The 16,666-nt window shown below is 53.3% G+C and overlaps 1 protein-coding gene across 2 annotated transcripts in view; it reads right to left on the bottom strand.

Moving 5' to 3' along the window:
- The window catches only part of LOC147091124 (disks large homolog 4), a 683,309-nt gene that overhangs the window by 36,130 nt on the left and 630,513 nt on the right, over positions 1-16,666 (bottom strand). For both annotated transcript variants that reach the window (XM_085977591.1, XM_085977592.1), the window contains 3 exons: positions 2,926-2,979; positions 1,667-1,717; positions 575-699 (listed from right to left, as the gene is read on the bottom strand). In XM_085977591.1, the coding sequence (XP_085833717.1) occupies positions 575-699; positions 1,667-1,717; positions 2,926-2,979 (230 nt within the window). The remainder of the gene's footprint in view (positions 1-574; positions 700-1,666; positions 1,718-2,925; positions 2,980-16,666) is intronic.

Genomic DNA, 16,666 nt, shown 5'->3' with positions numbered 1-16,666 from the left:
GGGCAGGTACAGCACGGGTTAGATACAGAGTAAAGCTCCCTCTACACTGTCCCATTAAACACTCCCAGGGCAGGTACAGCACGGGTTAGATACAGAGTAAAGCTCCCTCTACACTGTCCCATCAAACACTCCCAGGGCAGGTACAGCACGGGTTAGATACAGAGTAAAGCTCCCTCTACACTGTCCCATCACACACTCCCAGGGCAGGTACAGCACGGATTAGATACAGAGTAAAGCTCCCTCTACACTGTCCCAGGGCAGGTACAGCACGGGTTAGATACAGAGTAAAGCTCCCTCTACACTGTCCTATCAAACACTCACAGGGCAGGTACAGCACGGGTTAGATACAGAGTAAAGCTCCCTCTACACTGTCCCATCAAACATTCCCAGGGCAGGTACAGCACGGGTTAGATACAGAGTAAAGCTCCCTCGACACACATATGGAGAAGTATTTATGTAGAAGCACACACAAACACATACTGAATTTCCTTCTACCGGTGCAGTTATTCTCACACGTTAGATTGGCGCAATGGTCAGTCAGTGAATGCCCGGCCCACTGGAAACCTCTACATACCTGAGCCTGCCGTCCTGGGCTGCGGCCCCTCCAGGGATTATTTTGGTGATGAAGATGCTCGGGTCGTCTCCGATGTGCGGATTGTCTGTCCCTCCGGCGATGCTGAATCCGAGACCGGAGTTCCCCTGGGAAAAGGCAGAACACAGCAACTGCGGAGTTAGGCAAGCGTCGAGGGAAGAGCTCGGCTCAGTGGCAGCAGGCTTGCCTCGGAATCCGCAGCTCGAGGGGTCAAGTCGCTGCCGTGGAGGTAATCCAGGGTCAGTAGGAATGAGCAGCTGGAGTTCCTCACAACACGCAGCATTGCAAAGGTGAGGGACAGGCTGTGTATAGGTGATGGAGGAGCTGGTATCTGAGAGCGGGACAGGCTGTGTGTGGGTGATGGAGGAGCTGGTATCTGAGAGTGGGACAGGGTGTGTGTGTGGGTGATGGAGGAGCTGGTATCTGAGAGTGGGACAGGCTGTGTGTGGGTGATGGAGGAGCTGGTATCTGAGAGTGGGACAGGCTGTGTGTGGGTGATGGAGGAGCTGGTATCTGAGAGTGGGACAGGCTGTGTGGGTGTGGGTGATGGAGGAGCTGGTATCTGGGAGTGGGACAGGCTGTGTGTGGGTGATGGAGGAGCTGGTATCTGAGAGTGGGACAGGCTGTGTGGGTGTGGGTGATGGAGGAGCTGGTATCTGGGAGTGGGACAGGCTGTGTGTGGGTGATGGAGGAGCTGGTATCTGAGAGTGGGACAGGCTGTGTGTGGGTGATGGGGGAGCTGGTATCTGAGAGTGGGACAGGCTGTGTGTGGGTGATGGAGGAGCTGGTATCTGAGAGTGGGACAGGCTGTGTGAGGGTAATGGAGGAGCTGGTATCTGAGAGTGGGACAGGCTGTGTATTGGTGGCTCTTGAACCATAATGAATGCCGGAAGAGCAGAATAGATGGTGTACAGACCTCTACAAAGAATGCATGTGTATTGGGCAAGGGAGTTGGTCGTAGGGTCCACTGTGTGATCTATCATGTTTTGCTCACATTGAATTTTCTAGAAATGAAGGCAGCTGTTTTGAGCAATAATATGTTGATTAGAGTTTGAAAGATTACAAGTCACTTACTCTCTCCAGCGTGATTTCTTCGTACTCAATCTCTCCATCGGTGCCGTTGATCTGTCATACAAAGGAGACGATGTCATGCATCTCACTCAGAAACTTAGGGAACGAGCGGCTGGGAATTTATTTTTACTGTGAGTCCAGCCTGACGTCCAATACAATGACTAGGAGGCATTTTTTCCAAATACTTTCCCTCATAACAACAACTCCCATTTATACATAGAAACATCGAAGATAGGAGCAGGAGTAGGCCATTCGGCCCCTCGAGCCTGCTCCGCCATTCAATGAGATCATGGCTGATCATCCAAACTCAGTGCCCTGTCCCTGCCTTCTCCCCATATCCCTTGATCCCTTTAGCCTTAAGAAATATATCCAACTCCTTCTTGAATATATTTAATGAATTGGCCTCTACTGCCTTCTGTGGTAGAGAATTCCACAGGTTCACCACTCTCTGGGTGAAGAAATTCCTCCTCATCTCTGTCCTAAATGGCTTACCCCTTATCCTTAGCACCGTTAACGTAGTAAAACATCCCAGGGTGCTTCACAGGAGCGATTATCAGACAAAATTTGACACCGAGCCACATATAAGGAGATATTAGGGCAGGTGACCAAAAGCTTGGTCAAAGAGGTCGGTTTTGAGGAGCGTCTTAAAGGAGGAGAGAGAGGCGGAGAGGTTTAGGGAGGGAATTCCAGAGCTCGGGGCCCAGGCAGCTGAAGGCACGGCCGCCAATGGTGGAGCGATTATAATCGGGGGATGCGCAAGAGGCCAGAATTGGAGGAGCGCAAAGATCTCGGAGGGTTGTAGGAGGTTAAAGAGATAGGGAGGGGCGAGGGCCATGGAGGGATTTGAAAACCAGGATGAGAATTTTAAAATCGAGGCGTTACCGGACCGGGAGCCAATGTAGGTCAGCGAGCACATATTTCTTTGTCACTTTGTCTCAGCCCAACCCAACCCAGCCCAGCCCAGCTCTGCCAACAGAGCTGGCAAGCTATGTGCTGCGGGTCAGGTCTGTAGTTCGTCCTTTCATGGCTGGTACATGGATTTCAACGCTGCCCGTCTGCAAGCGTTCACTGAGTCTCAATCCACGCCCGCACAAACTGGCCGTAATTTGCCCATCAGGAACGGAAAGGCCACACTGGGGCAGCTGCCATGCTCCTCTGAGCCCGGGCATGATTAATAATCCAACACGTATGTACTAGAACATGCGAACACCCAGCGCACCCGGCAGAAACATGGATGCATTGGTGGAACAAATCCGACTTACGTAAGGCGGAGCATCCAGGCTGTCTGTGTTCACGATCACGGGAGGCGAATTTGCCTGGAAAACAGAAAGGAACAACGAGAAAGGGCCATTACTTCAGAGATGGACTCTCTTCCTGACTGTCTAACATGAAAATCAACCCAAACATTGTCCTGAGTTCGAGAAATCATCGAGGTATCAGTTACATAAGATCATCAGAATTAGGAGCAGGAGGAGGCCATTCGGCCCCTCGAGCCTGCTCCGCCATTCAATGAGATCATGGCTGATCATCGACCTCAACTCCACTTTCCTGCCCGATCCCCATATCCCTCGATTCCCCGAGAGTCCAAAAATCTGTCGATCTCAGCCTTGAATATACTCAACGACTGAGCCTCCACAGCCCTCTGGGGCAGAGAACTACAAAGATTCACCACCCTCTGAGTGAAGAAATCCTTCCTCATCTCGGTCTTAAATGGCCGACCCCTTATCCTGAGACTATGCCCCCTGGTTCTAGACACTCCAGCCAGGGGAAAACAACCTCTCAGCATCTACCCTGTCAATCCCCCTCAGAATCTTCTATGTTTCAATGAGATCACCTCTCATTCTTCTAAACTCCAGAGTGTATCGGCCCAATCTACACAATCTCTCCTCATAGGACAGCCCTCTCACCCCAGGAATCAATCTAGTGAACCTTTATTGCACTCCCTCTAAGGCAATTATATCCTTCCTTAGATAAGGACACCAAAATGCACAGTACTCCAGGTGTGGTCTCACCAAAGCCCTGTACAATTGTAGCAAGACTTTCATATTCTTGTACTCAAACCCCCTTAGCATAGAAACATAGAAGATAGGTGCAGGAGTAGGCCATTCGGCCCCTCGAGCCTGCTCCGCCATTCAATGAGATCATGGCTGATCATCCAAATTCAGTACCCTGTCCCTGCTTTCTCCCCATATCCCTTGATCCCTTTAGCCTTAAGAAATATATCTAACTCCTTCTTGAATATATTTAATGAATTGGCCTCAACTGCCTGCTGTGGTAGAGAATTCCACAGGTTCACCACTCTCTGGATGAAGAAATTCCTCATCTCTGTCCTAAATGGCTTACCCCTTATCTTTGGACTGTGACCCCTGATTCTGGACTCCCCGCCATCGGGAACATCCTTCCTGCATCTAGTCTGTCTAGTCCTGTAAGAATTTTATAAGTTTCAATGAGATCCCTCTCATTCTTCTAAACTCCAGTGAATATAAGCCCAATCGACCCAATCTCTCCTCATACGTCATTCCTGCCATCCCAGGTATCAGTCTGGTGAATCTTCGCTGCACTCCCTCCATGGCAAGAACATCCTTCCTCAGATAAGGCGACCAAAACTGCACACAATACTCAAGGTGTGGTCTCACCAAGGCCCTGTACAACTGCAGCAAAACATCCTTGCTCCTGTACTCGAATCCTCTCGCTATGAAGGCCAATATACCATTTGCCTTCTTAAACGTCTGCTGCACCTGCATGCTTACCTTCAGCGACTGGTGCACAAGGACACCCAGGTCTTGTTGCACTTCCCCTTTTCCCAATCTATTGCTGTTCAGATAATAATCTGCCTTCCTGTTTTTGCCACCAAAGTGGATAACCTCGCATTTATCCACATTATACTGCATCTGCCCAATCACCCAACCTGTCCAAATCATACTGGAGTTTCTCGGCATCCTGCTCACAGCACACACGCCCACCCAGCTTTGTGTTGTCTGCAAACTTGGAGATATTACATTGAGTTCCCTCGTCTGGATCATTAATATATATTGTGAATAGCTGGGGTCCTAGCACCGATCCCTGCAGTACCCCACTAGTCACTGCCTGCCACTCGGAGAAAGACCCATTTATTCCAACTCTTTGCTTCCTGTCTGCCAACCAGTTCTCGATCCAAGTCAGTACCTTACCCCCAATCCCATGTGCTTTAACTTTACACGCTAATCTCTTATGCGGGACCTTATCGAAAGCCTTCTGAAAGTCCAAATACACCACTGGTACTCCCTTATCTATTCTACCAGTTACATCCTGAAAAAATTCCAGTAGATTAGTCAAGCACGATTTACCTTTTGTAAATCCATGTTGACTTTGTCCGATCCTGTCACTGTTTTCCAAGTGCTCTGCTATTACATCTTTTATAATGGACTCGAGCATTTTCCCCACTACCGATGTCAGGCTTACCGGTCTATAATTCCCTGTTTTCTCTCTACCACATTTTTTGAATAATGGGTTTACATTAGCTACCCTCGAATCCATGGGAACTGTTCCAGTGTCCCTTGCAATAAAGGCCAACATGCTATTTGTCTTCCTAATTGCTTGCTGTACCTGCAGGCGAGCTTTCTGTGTATCCTGTGCAAGGACACACTTGGTTAACGCATGGCAGCATCAGGCTGGATGCTTTCCAGTCTCAGAGACAGAGAGAGATCCGGAGATTGAGAGGAACGAGACTTGGCCATTTCCTGGGCGTGTTCACAGGGCTGGATTTGTGGATCTGCCCGCCCTCTCGCTCCTGAAGTGTAATTTTGCTCCTGCACACTATAGCACTGGCATGTGACGCGAGATCCGGAGCAGGGGAGGATTGACGGCAAAAACTGGGAATAACAGCAACTTGACATCTGTCGTTCTGCTGAGTCCTGTAGCATTGCGACACCAGGGATTGAACAGCTTGGAACTTCTGGAGACCTGCCAGTAGGAAACGGCACTCCGCGAATCCACACTCGTCTCCAACTGTTTAGGGAACTTTGCAAGAGAGTTTGATTTGGATTCGACCTCTTACAACCAGCAGGTTTATTAATATCCGATTCTGGTGTGGGCGAACCAGTGCTGGGTTACCTCATCTCTCTTGCCCTTTTCAATCTTGGTGTTCTCCCGATTTTAAGGGAGGTAACTGCTGCATTCTGGTTCCAGCAACCCATCTTCAAATAGGACATCATTAAAATTAGGTGTCAGTGGGCAACACTCTCTCGTCTCTGAGTCTCAAGGTTGTGGGTTTGAGTCCCACTCCACAGACTTGAGCATAAAATCCAGGCTGACACTCCCAGTGCAGTACTGAGGGAGCGCCGCACTGTCGGAGGGGCAGTACTGAGGGAGCGCCGCAGTGTCGGAGGGGCTGTACTGAGGGAGCGCCGCACTGTTGGAGAGGCAGTACTGAGGGAGCGCCGCACTGTCGGAGGGGCAGTACTGAGGGAGCGCGGCACTGTCGGAGGGGCAGTACTGAGGGAGCGCCGCACTGTCGGAGGAGCAGTACTGAGGGAGCGCCGCACTGTCGGAGGAGCAGTACTGAGGGAGCGCCGCACTGTCGGAGGGGCAGTACTGAGGAGTGCCGCACTGTCGGAGGAGCAGTACTGAGGGAGCGCTGCACTGTCGGAGGGGCAGTGCTGAGGGAGTGCCGCACTGTCGGAGAGGCAGTGCTGAGGGAGCGCCGCACTGTCGGAGGGGCAGTACTGAGGGAGCGCCGCACTGTCGGAGGGGCAGTACTGAGGGAGCGCCGCACTGTTGGAGGAGCAGTACTGAGGGAGTGCCGCACTGTTGGAGGAGCAGTACTGAGGGAGTGCCGCACTGTCAGAGGGGCAGTACTGAGGGAGCGCCGCATTGTCGGAGGGGCAGTACTGAGGGAATGCCGCACTGTCGGAGGGGCAGTACTGAGGAAGCGCCGCACTGTCGGAGGTGCAGTACTGAGGGAATGCCGCACTGTCGGAGGGGCAGTACTGAGGAAGCGCCGCACTGTCGGAGGGGCAGTACTGAGGAAGCGCTGCACTGTCGGAGGTGCAGTTCTGAGGGAGCGCTGCACTGTCAGAGGGGCCGTCTTTCGGATCAGACGTTAAACTGAGGCCCCGTGTGCCCTCTCAGGTGGATGTAAAAGATCCCATGGCCCTATTTCGAAGAAGAGCAGGGGGAGTTCTCCCCGGTCTCCTGGGGCCAATATTTATCCCTCAACCAACATCACTAAAACAGATGATCTGGTCATTATCACGTTGCTGTTTGTGGGAGCTTGCTGTGCGCAAATTGGCTGCAGCGTTTCCTACATTACAACAGTGACCACACTTCAAAACGTGCTTCATTGGCTGTAAAGAGCTTTGGGACGTCCTGAGGCGGTGAAAGGCGCTGGAGAAATGCAAGTTCTTTCTTACTGAAAATCGGGTGGAATTTAAAATGGGCTGAAGATTCACTATCGCAGTTTGAATCTAGCGTCTGAGACTACAGAGATCTCGGGGGGGGGGGGTGGGTGGGTGAGGGCCATGGAGGGGTTTGAACACGAGGGTGAGAATTTTAAAATCGAGGCGTTGCTGGACCGGGAGCCAATGTAGGTCAGTGAGCACAGGGGGTGATGGGTGAACGGGACTGGGTGTGAGTTAGGACACGGGGCAGTGAGCACAGGGGGTGATGGGTGAACGGGACTGGGTGTGAGTTAGGACACGGGGCAGTGAGCACAGGGGGTGATGGGTGAACGGGACTGGGTGTGAGTTAGGACACGGGGCAGTGAGCACAGGGGGTGATGGGTGAACGGGACTGGGTGTGAGTTAGGACACGGGGCAGTGAGCACAGGGGGTGATGGGTGAACGGGACTGGGTGTGAGTTAGGACACGGGGCAGTGAGCACAGGGGGTGATGGGTGAACGGGACTGGGTGTGAGTTAGGACACGGGGCAGTGAGCACAGGGGGTGATGGGTGAACGGGACTGGGTGTGAGTTAGGACACGGGGCAGTGAGCACAGGGGGTGATGGGTGAACGGGACTGGGTGTGAGTTAGGACACGGGGCAGTGAGCACAGGGGGTGATGGGTGAACGGGACTGGGTGTGAGTTAGGACACGGGGCAGTGAGCACAGGGGGTGATGGGTGAACGGGACTCGGTGCGAGTTAGGACACGGGGCAGCAGAGCTTTGGAGGAGCTCAAGCTTACAGAGGATGCACACACACAGAAACCTAGGCGCCCAGCCTCCACCCACGTCACTTCCCCATCGCGAAGGAGCAGGGATTGGAACGCGATAGGGTGCAATCTCCCCAAAATCTCTCAAACGGGCTTGGCTCCTTTAAGAGCAAACAGTGTCCGCACACCCTTGTATATTTTTATCTCTGCTTTTTAAAGACTGTCGTTTAATTATACAAGAGGAGACAAAGTGTTCTCATTTCACCCGCTGCGTCAGGATGAGTGTGATTCGAAGATTCTGTCCTGTAATCCCTCTACACTGTTATTATCCGGTTCTCTCACTTTGTCAAACACAACGTCAGTTGTTGGTGAAATTATTACCTGCCAGGACTTGGTGTCGATGCTGGTAAATTCTCTTTTGTTTGTTGTGTTCTGACAAGATATCCAACTCCCAACTCCCCATGAAGCTAAAGGCCATTCCACCAGGAGCTTAGGCATGTTCAAGATCTGCATCTGCTCCTGTAACCCACCTCTCACACACTCCTGTATCTGGGGAGGTCCCTCTAACCCCTCTCTCACACTCCTGTATCTGGGGCGGTCCCTCTAACCCCTCTCTCACACTCCTGTATCTGGGGCGGTCCCTCTAACCCCTCTCTCTCACTCCTGTATCGGGGCGGTCCCTCTAACCCCTCTCTCACACTCCTGTATCTGGGGAGGTCCCTCTAACCTCTCTCTCACATTCCTGTATCTGGGGAGGTCCCTCTAACCCCTTTCTCTCACACTCCTGTATCTGGGGAGGTCCCTCTAACCCCTCTCTCTCACACTCCTGTATCTGGGGAGGTCCCTCTAACCCCTCTCTCTCACACTCCTGTATCTGGGGAGGTCCCTCTAACCCCTCTCTCTCACACTCCTGTATCTGGGGAGGTCCCTCTAACCCCTCTCTCTCACGCTCCTGTATCTGGGGAGGTCCCTCTAACCCCTCTCTCTCACACTCCTGTATCTGGGGAGGTCCCTCTAACCCCTCTCTCTCACACTCCTGTATCTGGGGAGGTTCCTCTAACCCCTCTCTCACACTCCTGTATCTGGGGAGGTCCCTCTAACCCCCCCCTCTCACTCCTGTATCTGGGGAGGTCCCTCTAACCCCTCTCTCACACTCCTGTATCTATGTGGTCCCTCTAACCTCTCTCTCACACTCCTGTATCTGGGGAGGTCCCTCTAACCCCCCCTCTCACTCCTGTATCTGGGGAGGTCCCTCTAACCCCTCTCTCACACTCCTGTATCTGGGGAGGTCCCTCTAACTCCTCTCTCACACTCCTGTATCTGGGGAGGTCCCTCTAACCCCTCTCTCACACTCCTGTATCTGGGGAGGTCCCTCTAACCCCTCTCACACACTCCTGTATCTGGGGAGGTCCCTCTAACCCCTCTCACACACTCCTGTATCAGGGGAGGTCCCTCTAACCCCTCTCTCACTCCTGTATCTGGGGAGGTCCCTCTAACCCCTCTCTCACACTCCTGTATCGGGGCGGTCCCTCTAACCCCTCTCACACTCCTGTATCAGGGGAGGTCCCCCTCACACTCCTGTATCTGGGGAGGTCCCTCTAACCTCTCTCTCACACTCCTGTATCTGGGGAGGTCCCTCTAACCCCTCTCTCTCACACTCCTGTATCTGGGGAGGTCCCTCTAACCCCTCTCTCACACTCCTGTATCTGGGGAGGTCCCTCTAAACCTTCTCTCACACTCCTGTATCTGGGGAGGTCCCTCTAAGCTCTCTCTCACACTCCTGTATCTGGGCAGGTCCCTCTACCACTCCCCTTCTTGCCTACATGTGACTCCAGTCCCACACCGTCGTTGACTTTTGAGGCCTCGGTCACGACCCAGAAGCTATGCGGTTGCCAGGGCAACCTGGGATGGACAGTAAGTCCGGCGTTGCCAGCATCTCACACTTCCCAAGAGATGATTAACAAAGCCACTCACGTGTATCGGTAGCTCATTAGACTGGCCCTGCAGCGTTCTCGCCTCTGACATGCTGCTTCCTGCAGAGTTTAGGCATCGCATGACCTACCAGAGAATCTCGAATTCTGTCAGACAGTTGCCATAACGTTCGGGTCAAACCTTCATTCCACCTCAGTGCGGTAGTGAGGGAGCACCGCACTGTCGGAGGGGCAGTACTGAGGGAGTGCCGCACTGTCGGAGGGGCAGTTCTGAGGAAGCGCTGCACTGTTGGAGGGGCAGTACTGAGGGACAGCCGCACTGTCGGAGGGGCAGTACTGAGGGAGCGCTGCACTGTCGGAGTGGCAGTGCTGAGGGAGCGCTGCACTGTCGGAGGGGTACTACTGAGGGAACACTGCACTGCACTGTCGGAGGGTCAGTACTGAGGGATCGCCGCACTGTCGGAGGGTCAATGCTGAGGGAGTGCCGCACTGTCGGAGGGGCAGTTCTGATGGGGCGCTGCACTGTCGGAGGGGCAGTACTCAAGGAGCGCTTCACTGTTGGAGGGGCAGTACTGAGGGAGCGCCGCACTGTCGGAGGGGTAGTACTGAGGGAGTGTCGCACTGTTGGAGGGGCAGTACTGAGGGAGCACCGCACTGTCGGAGATGCAGTACTGAGGGAGCACTGCACTGTCGGAGGGGCAGTACTGAGGGAGCACCGCACTGTTGGAGATGCAGTACTGAGGGAGCACTGCACTGTCGGAGGGGCAGTACTGAGGGAGCGCCGCACTGTCGGAGGGGCAGTACTGAGGGAGCTCCGCACTGTGGGAGGGGCAGTACTGAGGGAGCGCTGCGCTGTCGGAGGGGCAGTACTGAGGGAGCGCCACGCTGTCGGAGGGGCAGTACTGAGGGAGTGCCGCACTGTCAGAGGGGCAGTACTGTGGGAGGGCCACGCTGTCAGAGGGGCAGTACTGAGGGAGCGCCGCGCTGTCGGAGGGGCAGTTCTGATGGGGCGCTGCACTGTCGGAGGGGCAGTACTCAAGGAGCGCTTCACTGTTGGAGGGGCAGTACTGAGGGAGCGCCGCACTGTCGGAGGGGTAGTACTGAGGGAGTGTCGCACTGTTGGAGGGGCAGTACTGAGGGAGCACCGCACTGTCGGAGATGCAGTACTGAGGGAGCACTGCACTGTCGGAGGGGCAGTACTGAGGGAGCACCGCACTGTTGGAGATGCAGTACTGAGGGAGCACTGCACTGTCGGAGGGGCAGTACTGAGGGAGCGCCGCACTGTCGGAGGGGCAGTACTGAGGGAGCTCCGCACTGTGGGAGGGGCAGTACTGAGGGAGCGCTGCGCTGTCGGAGGGGCAGTACTGAGGGAGCGCCACGCTGTCGGAGGGGCAGTACTGAGGGAGTGCCGCACTGTCAGAGGGGCAGTACTGTGGGAGGGCCACGCTGTCAGAGGGGCAGTACTGAGGGAGCGCCGCGCTGTCGGAGGGGCAGTACTGAGGGAGCTCCACACTGTCGGAGAGGCAGTACTGAGGGAGCGCCGGACTGTCGGAGGGACAGTACTGAGGGAGCGCTGCACTGTCGGAGGGGCAGTACTGAGGGAGCGCTGCACTGTCGGAGGGGCAGTACTGAGGGAGTGCTGCACTGTCCGAGGGGCAGTACTGTGGGAGGGCTGCACTGTCCGAGGGGCAGTACTGTGGGAGGGCCACACTGTCGGAGGGGCAGTACTGAGGGAGCACCACACTGTCGGAGGGGCAGTACTGAGGGAGCGCTGCACTGTCGGAGGGGCAGTACTGAGGGAGCTCTGCACTGTCGGAGGGGCAGTACTGAGGGAGCGCCGCACTGTCGGAGGGGCAGTACTGAGGGAACTCTGCACTGTCAGAGGGGCAGTCTTTCGGAAGAGGCGGTAAGCCGAGGCCTCGTCTGCTCTCTCAGTTAGATGTGAAAGATCCCACGGCCACTATTTTGAAGAAGAGCAGGGGAGTTCTCCCCGTTGTCCTGGGGCCAATATTTATCCCTCAACCAACATCACTAAAAACAGGTTATCCGGTCATTATCACATTGCAGTTTGTGGGATCTTGCTGTGCGTAAAGTGGCTGCTGCGTTTCCTACATTACAACAGTGACCACACTTCAAAAAAAAATACTTCATTGGGTGTGAAGAGCTTTGGGATGTCCTGAGGTGGTGAAAGGCGCTGGAGAAATGCCAGTTCATTCTTTCTACGATCAGGACGAACCCTCCTAACCACACAACTCTCTTTTTACAGCCACGCTGAGGTCGCCTGTGTACAGGCTGCTCCAAGCGCGAGGGGACGCGGCCTGTTTAACTGCTTGTCTACGGACGCTGAACTCTGTAAATCGGAGAGCTTGTCTACCTGTCAGAGAGAGTCGAATGCGCCAGCTCCGTCGACCCCCCCTGCCTTCCCCCACCGCACCCCATCCAAATGTAGGCCCCTTCCTGCCACAGCGAAGGCAAAATGCTGGAGGGTTTGAAATCTGAAACCCCTCAAATGCTAAATAGAAACATAGAAGATAGGAGCAGGAGTCGGCCATTCGGCCCCTCGAGCCTGCTCCGCCATCCAATGAGATCATGGCTGATCATCCAAACTCAGTACCCTGTCCCTGCCTTCTCCCCATACCCCTTGATCCCTTTAGCCTTAAGAAGTATATCTAACTCCTTCTTGAATATATTTAATGAATTGGCCTCTACTGCCTTCTGTGGCAGGGACAGGGTACTGAATTTGGATGATCAGCCATGATCTCATTGAATGGTGGAGCAGGCTCGAGGGGCCAAATGGCCAACTCCTGCTCCTATCTTCTGTTTCTATGTCTCTATATAGCGCCGTTAACGTAGTAAAACGTCCCAAGGCGCTTCACCGGAGCGATTATCAGACAAAATTTGACACCGAGCCACATAAGAAATCACAGAAACCCCACAGTGCAGATAGAGGCCATTTCGGCCCATCGAGCCTGCACCGACACATATCCCACCCTATCCCCGTAACCCCACGTATTTAATCCCCCTAACACTAAGGGTCAATTTTTATCATAGCCAATTAACCTAACCCGCACATCTTTGGACTGTGGGAGGAAACCGGAGCACCCGGAGGAAACCCACGCAAACACGGGGAGAATGTGCAAACTCCACACAGTCACCCGAGGCTGGATTCGAACCCGGGTCCCTGGCGCTGTGAGGCAACAGTGCTAACCACTATGCCACCGTGCTGCCTTATAGGCCTTAAGGAGATATTAGGGCAGGTGACCAAAAGCTTGGTCAAAGGGGGAGGTTTTAAGGAGCGTCTTAAAGGAGGAGAGAGAGAGGCGGAGAGGTTTAGGGAGGGAATTCCAGAGCTCGGGGCCCAGGCAGCTGAAGGCACGGCCGCCAATGGTGGAGCGATGAAAATCGGGGGATGCTCAAGAGGCCAGAATTGGAGGAGCGCCGAGATCTCGGAGGGTTGTGGGGCTGGAGGAGGTTACAGAGATAGGGAGGGGGGAGCGAGGGGCCATGGAGGGATTTGAAGAGGAGGATGAGAATTTTGAAATCGAGGCGTTGCCGGACCGGGAGCCAGTGTAGGTCAGCAAGCACAGGGGTGGGGGGGGGGGGGTGATGGGTGAACGGGATGTCCCAGAATTGGCCACCATCCCAAGCACCAGTCCTCATCACTGCCGATCAAACTTCCACTCCTTTCGAGGGTTTGGATTCCGTGCCCTGAGGTTAAGGACCAACCATACCAGAAAAGGAAAACGCACGTCCGTAATTGGCAGCCCTGTATCACCACCAAACACTCCTTTCTTCACACAGCACAGGTGCAGGGCGGCAAAACCCGGTCCTGGTTGTTCCAGCTCATTCTCTGCCAGCCTTTGAAGTTTGCTTCACATTGCAATCTCCATTTCCCACATGGGCCATCTCCGAGCGAGACTGAAAAAATCAATGCCAATTAGCGTTGAATTATGGACGGTTTTTGCAACAGGATGTGTGTCTCCGGGGAATGTATTTCTCTGACTGAATTCTTTTTGCGCTGGCAGGCAGCAGAAGTGAAATGTTCTCACTGCATCGCTCTGGGCTTGATCTCAAAGTGAAAGGATTAATGTTAGCACCAATTGACCAGTTAACCTGTTTTTAGTGATGTTGGTTTTGAGGGATAAATATTGACCCAAGGACACCGGGGAGGACTGCCCTGCTCTTCGAAATAGTGGTCGTGGGATCTTTTACGTTCACCTGAGAGAGCAGATGGGACCTCGGTTTAACGTCTCATCCGAAAGGCCGCATTCCGACATTGCGGCGCTCCCTCAGTACTGCCCCTCCGACAGTGCGGTGCTTCCTCAGTACTGATCCTCCGACAGTGCGGCGCTTCCTCAGTACTGCCCCTCCGACAGTGCGGCGCTCCCTCAGTACTGCCCCTCCAACATTGCTGCGCTCCCTCAGTACTGCCCCTCCGACAGTGCTGCGCTCCCTCAGTACTGCCCCTCCGACAGTGCAGCGCTCCCTCAGTACTGCCCCTCCGACAGTGCAGCGCTCCCTCAGTACTGCCCATCCAAAAGTGCAGCGCTCCCTCAGTACTGACCCTCCGACAGTGCAGCGCTCCCTCAGTACTGCCCCTCCGACAGTGCCGCTCTCCCTCAGTTCTGCCCCTCCGACAGTGCGGAGCTCCCTCAGTACTGCCCCTCCAACAGTGCGGCACTCCCTCAGTACGGCCCCTCCGACAGTGCGGCGCTCCCTCAGTACTGCCTCTCCGACAGTGCGGCGCTCCCTCAGTAGTGCCCCTCCGACAGTGCGGCTCTCCCTCAGTACTGCCCCTCCGACAGTGAGGCACTCCCTCAGTACAGCCCCTCCGACAGTGCAGCACTCCCTCAGTATGGCCCCTCCGACAGTGCGGCGCTCCCTCAGTACTGCCCCTCCGACAGTGCAGCACTCCCTCAGTATGGCCCCTCCGACAGTGCGGCGCTCCCTCAGTACTGCCCCTCCGACATTGCGGCGCTCCCTCAGTACTGCCCCTCCGACAGTGCAGCACTCCCTCAGAATGGCCCCTCCAACAGTGCGGCGCTCCCTCAGTACTGCCCCTCCGACAGTGCAGCACTCCCTCAGTATGGCCCCTCCGACAGTGCGGCGCTCCCTCAGTACTGCCCCTCCAACAGTGCGCCGCTCCCTCAGTACTGCCCCTCCGACAGTCCGGCGCTCCCTCAGTATGGCCCCTCCGACAGTCCGGCGCTCCCTCAGTACTGCCCCTCCAACAGTGCGGCACTCCCTCAGTATGGCCCCTCCGACAGTGCGGCGCCCTCTCGAACCCACGACCTTGTAACTCAGAGGTGAGAGGGAGTGCCCCCCACTGAGCCACATCTTGCACAATCTAGAGTTCCATGGGGTGGGGGAGGGTTCAGGTGAAGGGAAATTTAAAAAGTCAAAGAGGAAGGAGAAGGCAATAGTGCAGGGTAGCGAGAGGGGTAATGATAACCAGAGTGTGACAGGAAGAGACTGAGCATATAAACAATAGAGTGCATCAGAAAGGTGAGTCAGAGTAAAAAGACAAAATTAAAAGCACTTTATCTAAATGTACGCAGCATTCATAACAAGATAAATGATTTGATGCCACAAATAGAAATAAATGGTTATGATCTGATAGCCATTACAGAGACGTGGTTGCAAGGTGACCAAGGCTGGGAACTGAATATTCAGGGGTATTTGACATTTTGGAAGGATAGTCAGAAAGGAAAAGGAGGTGGTGTAGTTCTGTTAATAAAGGATGAGATCAGTGCAGTGGTGAGAAATGATATTGGCTCAGAAGATCAAGATGTAGAATCAGTTTGGGTGGAGATAAGAAATAATAAGGGAAAGAAATCACTGGTGGGAGTAGTCTACAGGCCCCCTAACAGCAGGTACACTGTTGGGCAGAGTATAAATGAAGAAACAATGGAGGCTTGTAAGAAAGGTACTGCAATAATCATGGGCCATTTTAATCTTCATATAGTTTGGACAAATCAAATTGGAAAAGGTAGCCTTGAGGATGAGTTCATAGAGTGTATTCGGGATGGTTTCTTAGAACAATATGTTAAGGAACCAACCAGGGAACAGGCTATTTTAGATCTGGTAATTGTGTAATGAGACAGGATTAATTAATGATCTCATAGTAAAGGATCCTCTAGGGAAGAGTGATCATAGCATGGTAGGATTTCATATTCAGTTTGAGGGTGAGAAACCTGGGTCTCAAACTAGTGTCCTAAACTTAAATAAAGGCAATTACAAAGGTATGAAGGCAGAGTTGGCTAAAGTGGACTGGGAAAATAGATTAAAGGGTAAGACAGTAGATCAGCAGTGGCAGAAATTTAAAGGAGCTATTTCATAACTCTCAGCAAAGATATATTCCAGTGAGAAAGAAAGACTCTAAGAGAAGAATGAACCATCCGTGACTAACTAAGGAAGTTAAGGATGGTATCAAATTGAAAACAAAGGCATACAATGATGCGAAGATTAGTGGTAGGCCAGAGGATTGGGAAATTTTTAGAAACCAGCAAAGGATGACTAAAAAAAAGAGAAAGATTGTGAGAGTAAACTAGCAAGAAATATAAAAACAGACAGTAAGAGCTTCTACAGGTATATAAAGAGAGAGTAACTAAAGTAAACATTGGTCCCTTAGAGGATGAGACTGGGGAATTAATAATGGGAAACAGGGAAATGGCAGAGACTTTGAACAAATATTTTATATCGGTCTTCACGGTAGAAGACACTTAAAGTATCCCTGTAATAATAGATAATCAAGGGGCTGTAGGAAGGGGGTAATTTAAAACAATCACCATCACTAGAGAAAAAGTACTAGGCAAACTTATGGGACTAAAGGCCGACAAGTCCCCTGGACCTGACGGCCTGCATCCTGGGATCTTAAAAGAAGTGGCTGCAGAGATAGTGGATGCATTGGTTGTAATCTACCAAAATTCACTGGATTCTGGAGAGG

This window comes from Somniosus microcephalus, unplaced genomic scaffold (assembly GCF_052327205.1).
Source record: "Somniosus microcephalus isolate GS21.2 unplaced genomic scaffold, FLI_Smic_1.0 unresolved_chr4, whole genome shotgun sequence".
Classification (NCBI taxonomy): domain Eukaryota; kingdom Metazoa; phylum Chordata; class Chondrichthyes; order Squaliformes; family Somniosidae; genus Somniosus; species Somniosus microcephalus.
The sequence above is the reverse complement of the archived record's forward strand: the minus strand, read 5'-3'. Positions and strand labels throughout refer to the sequence as shown.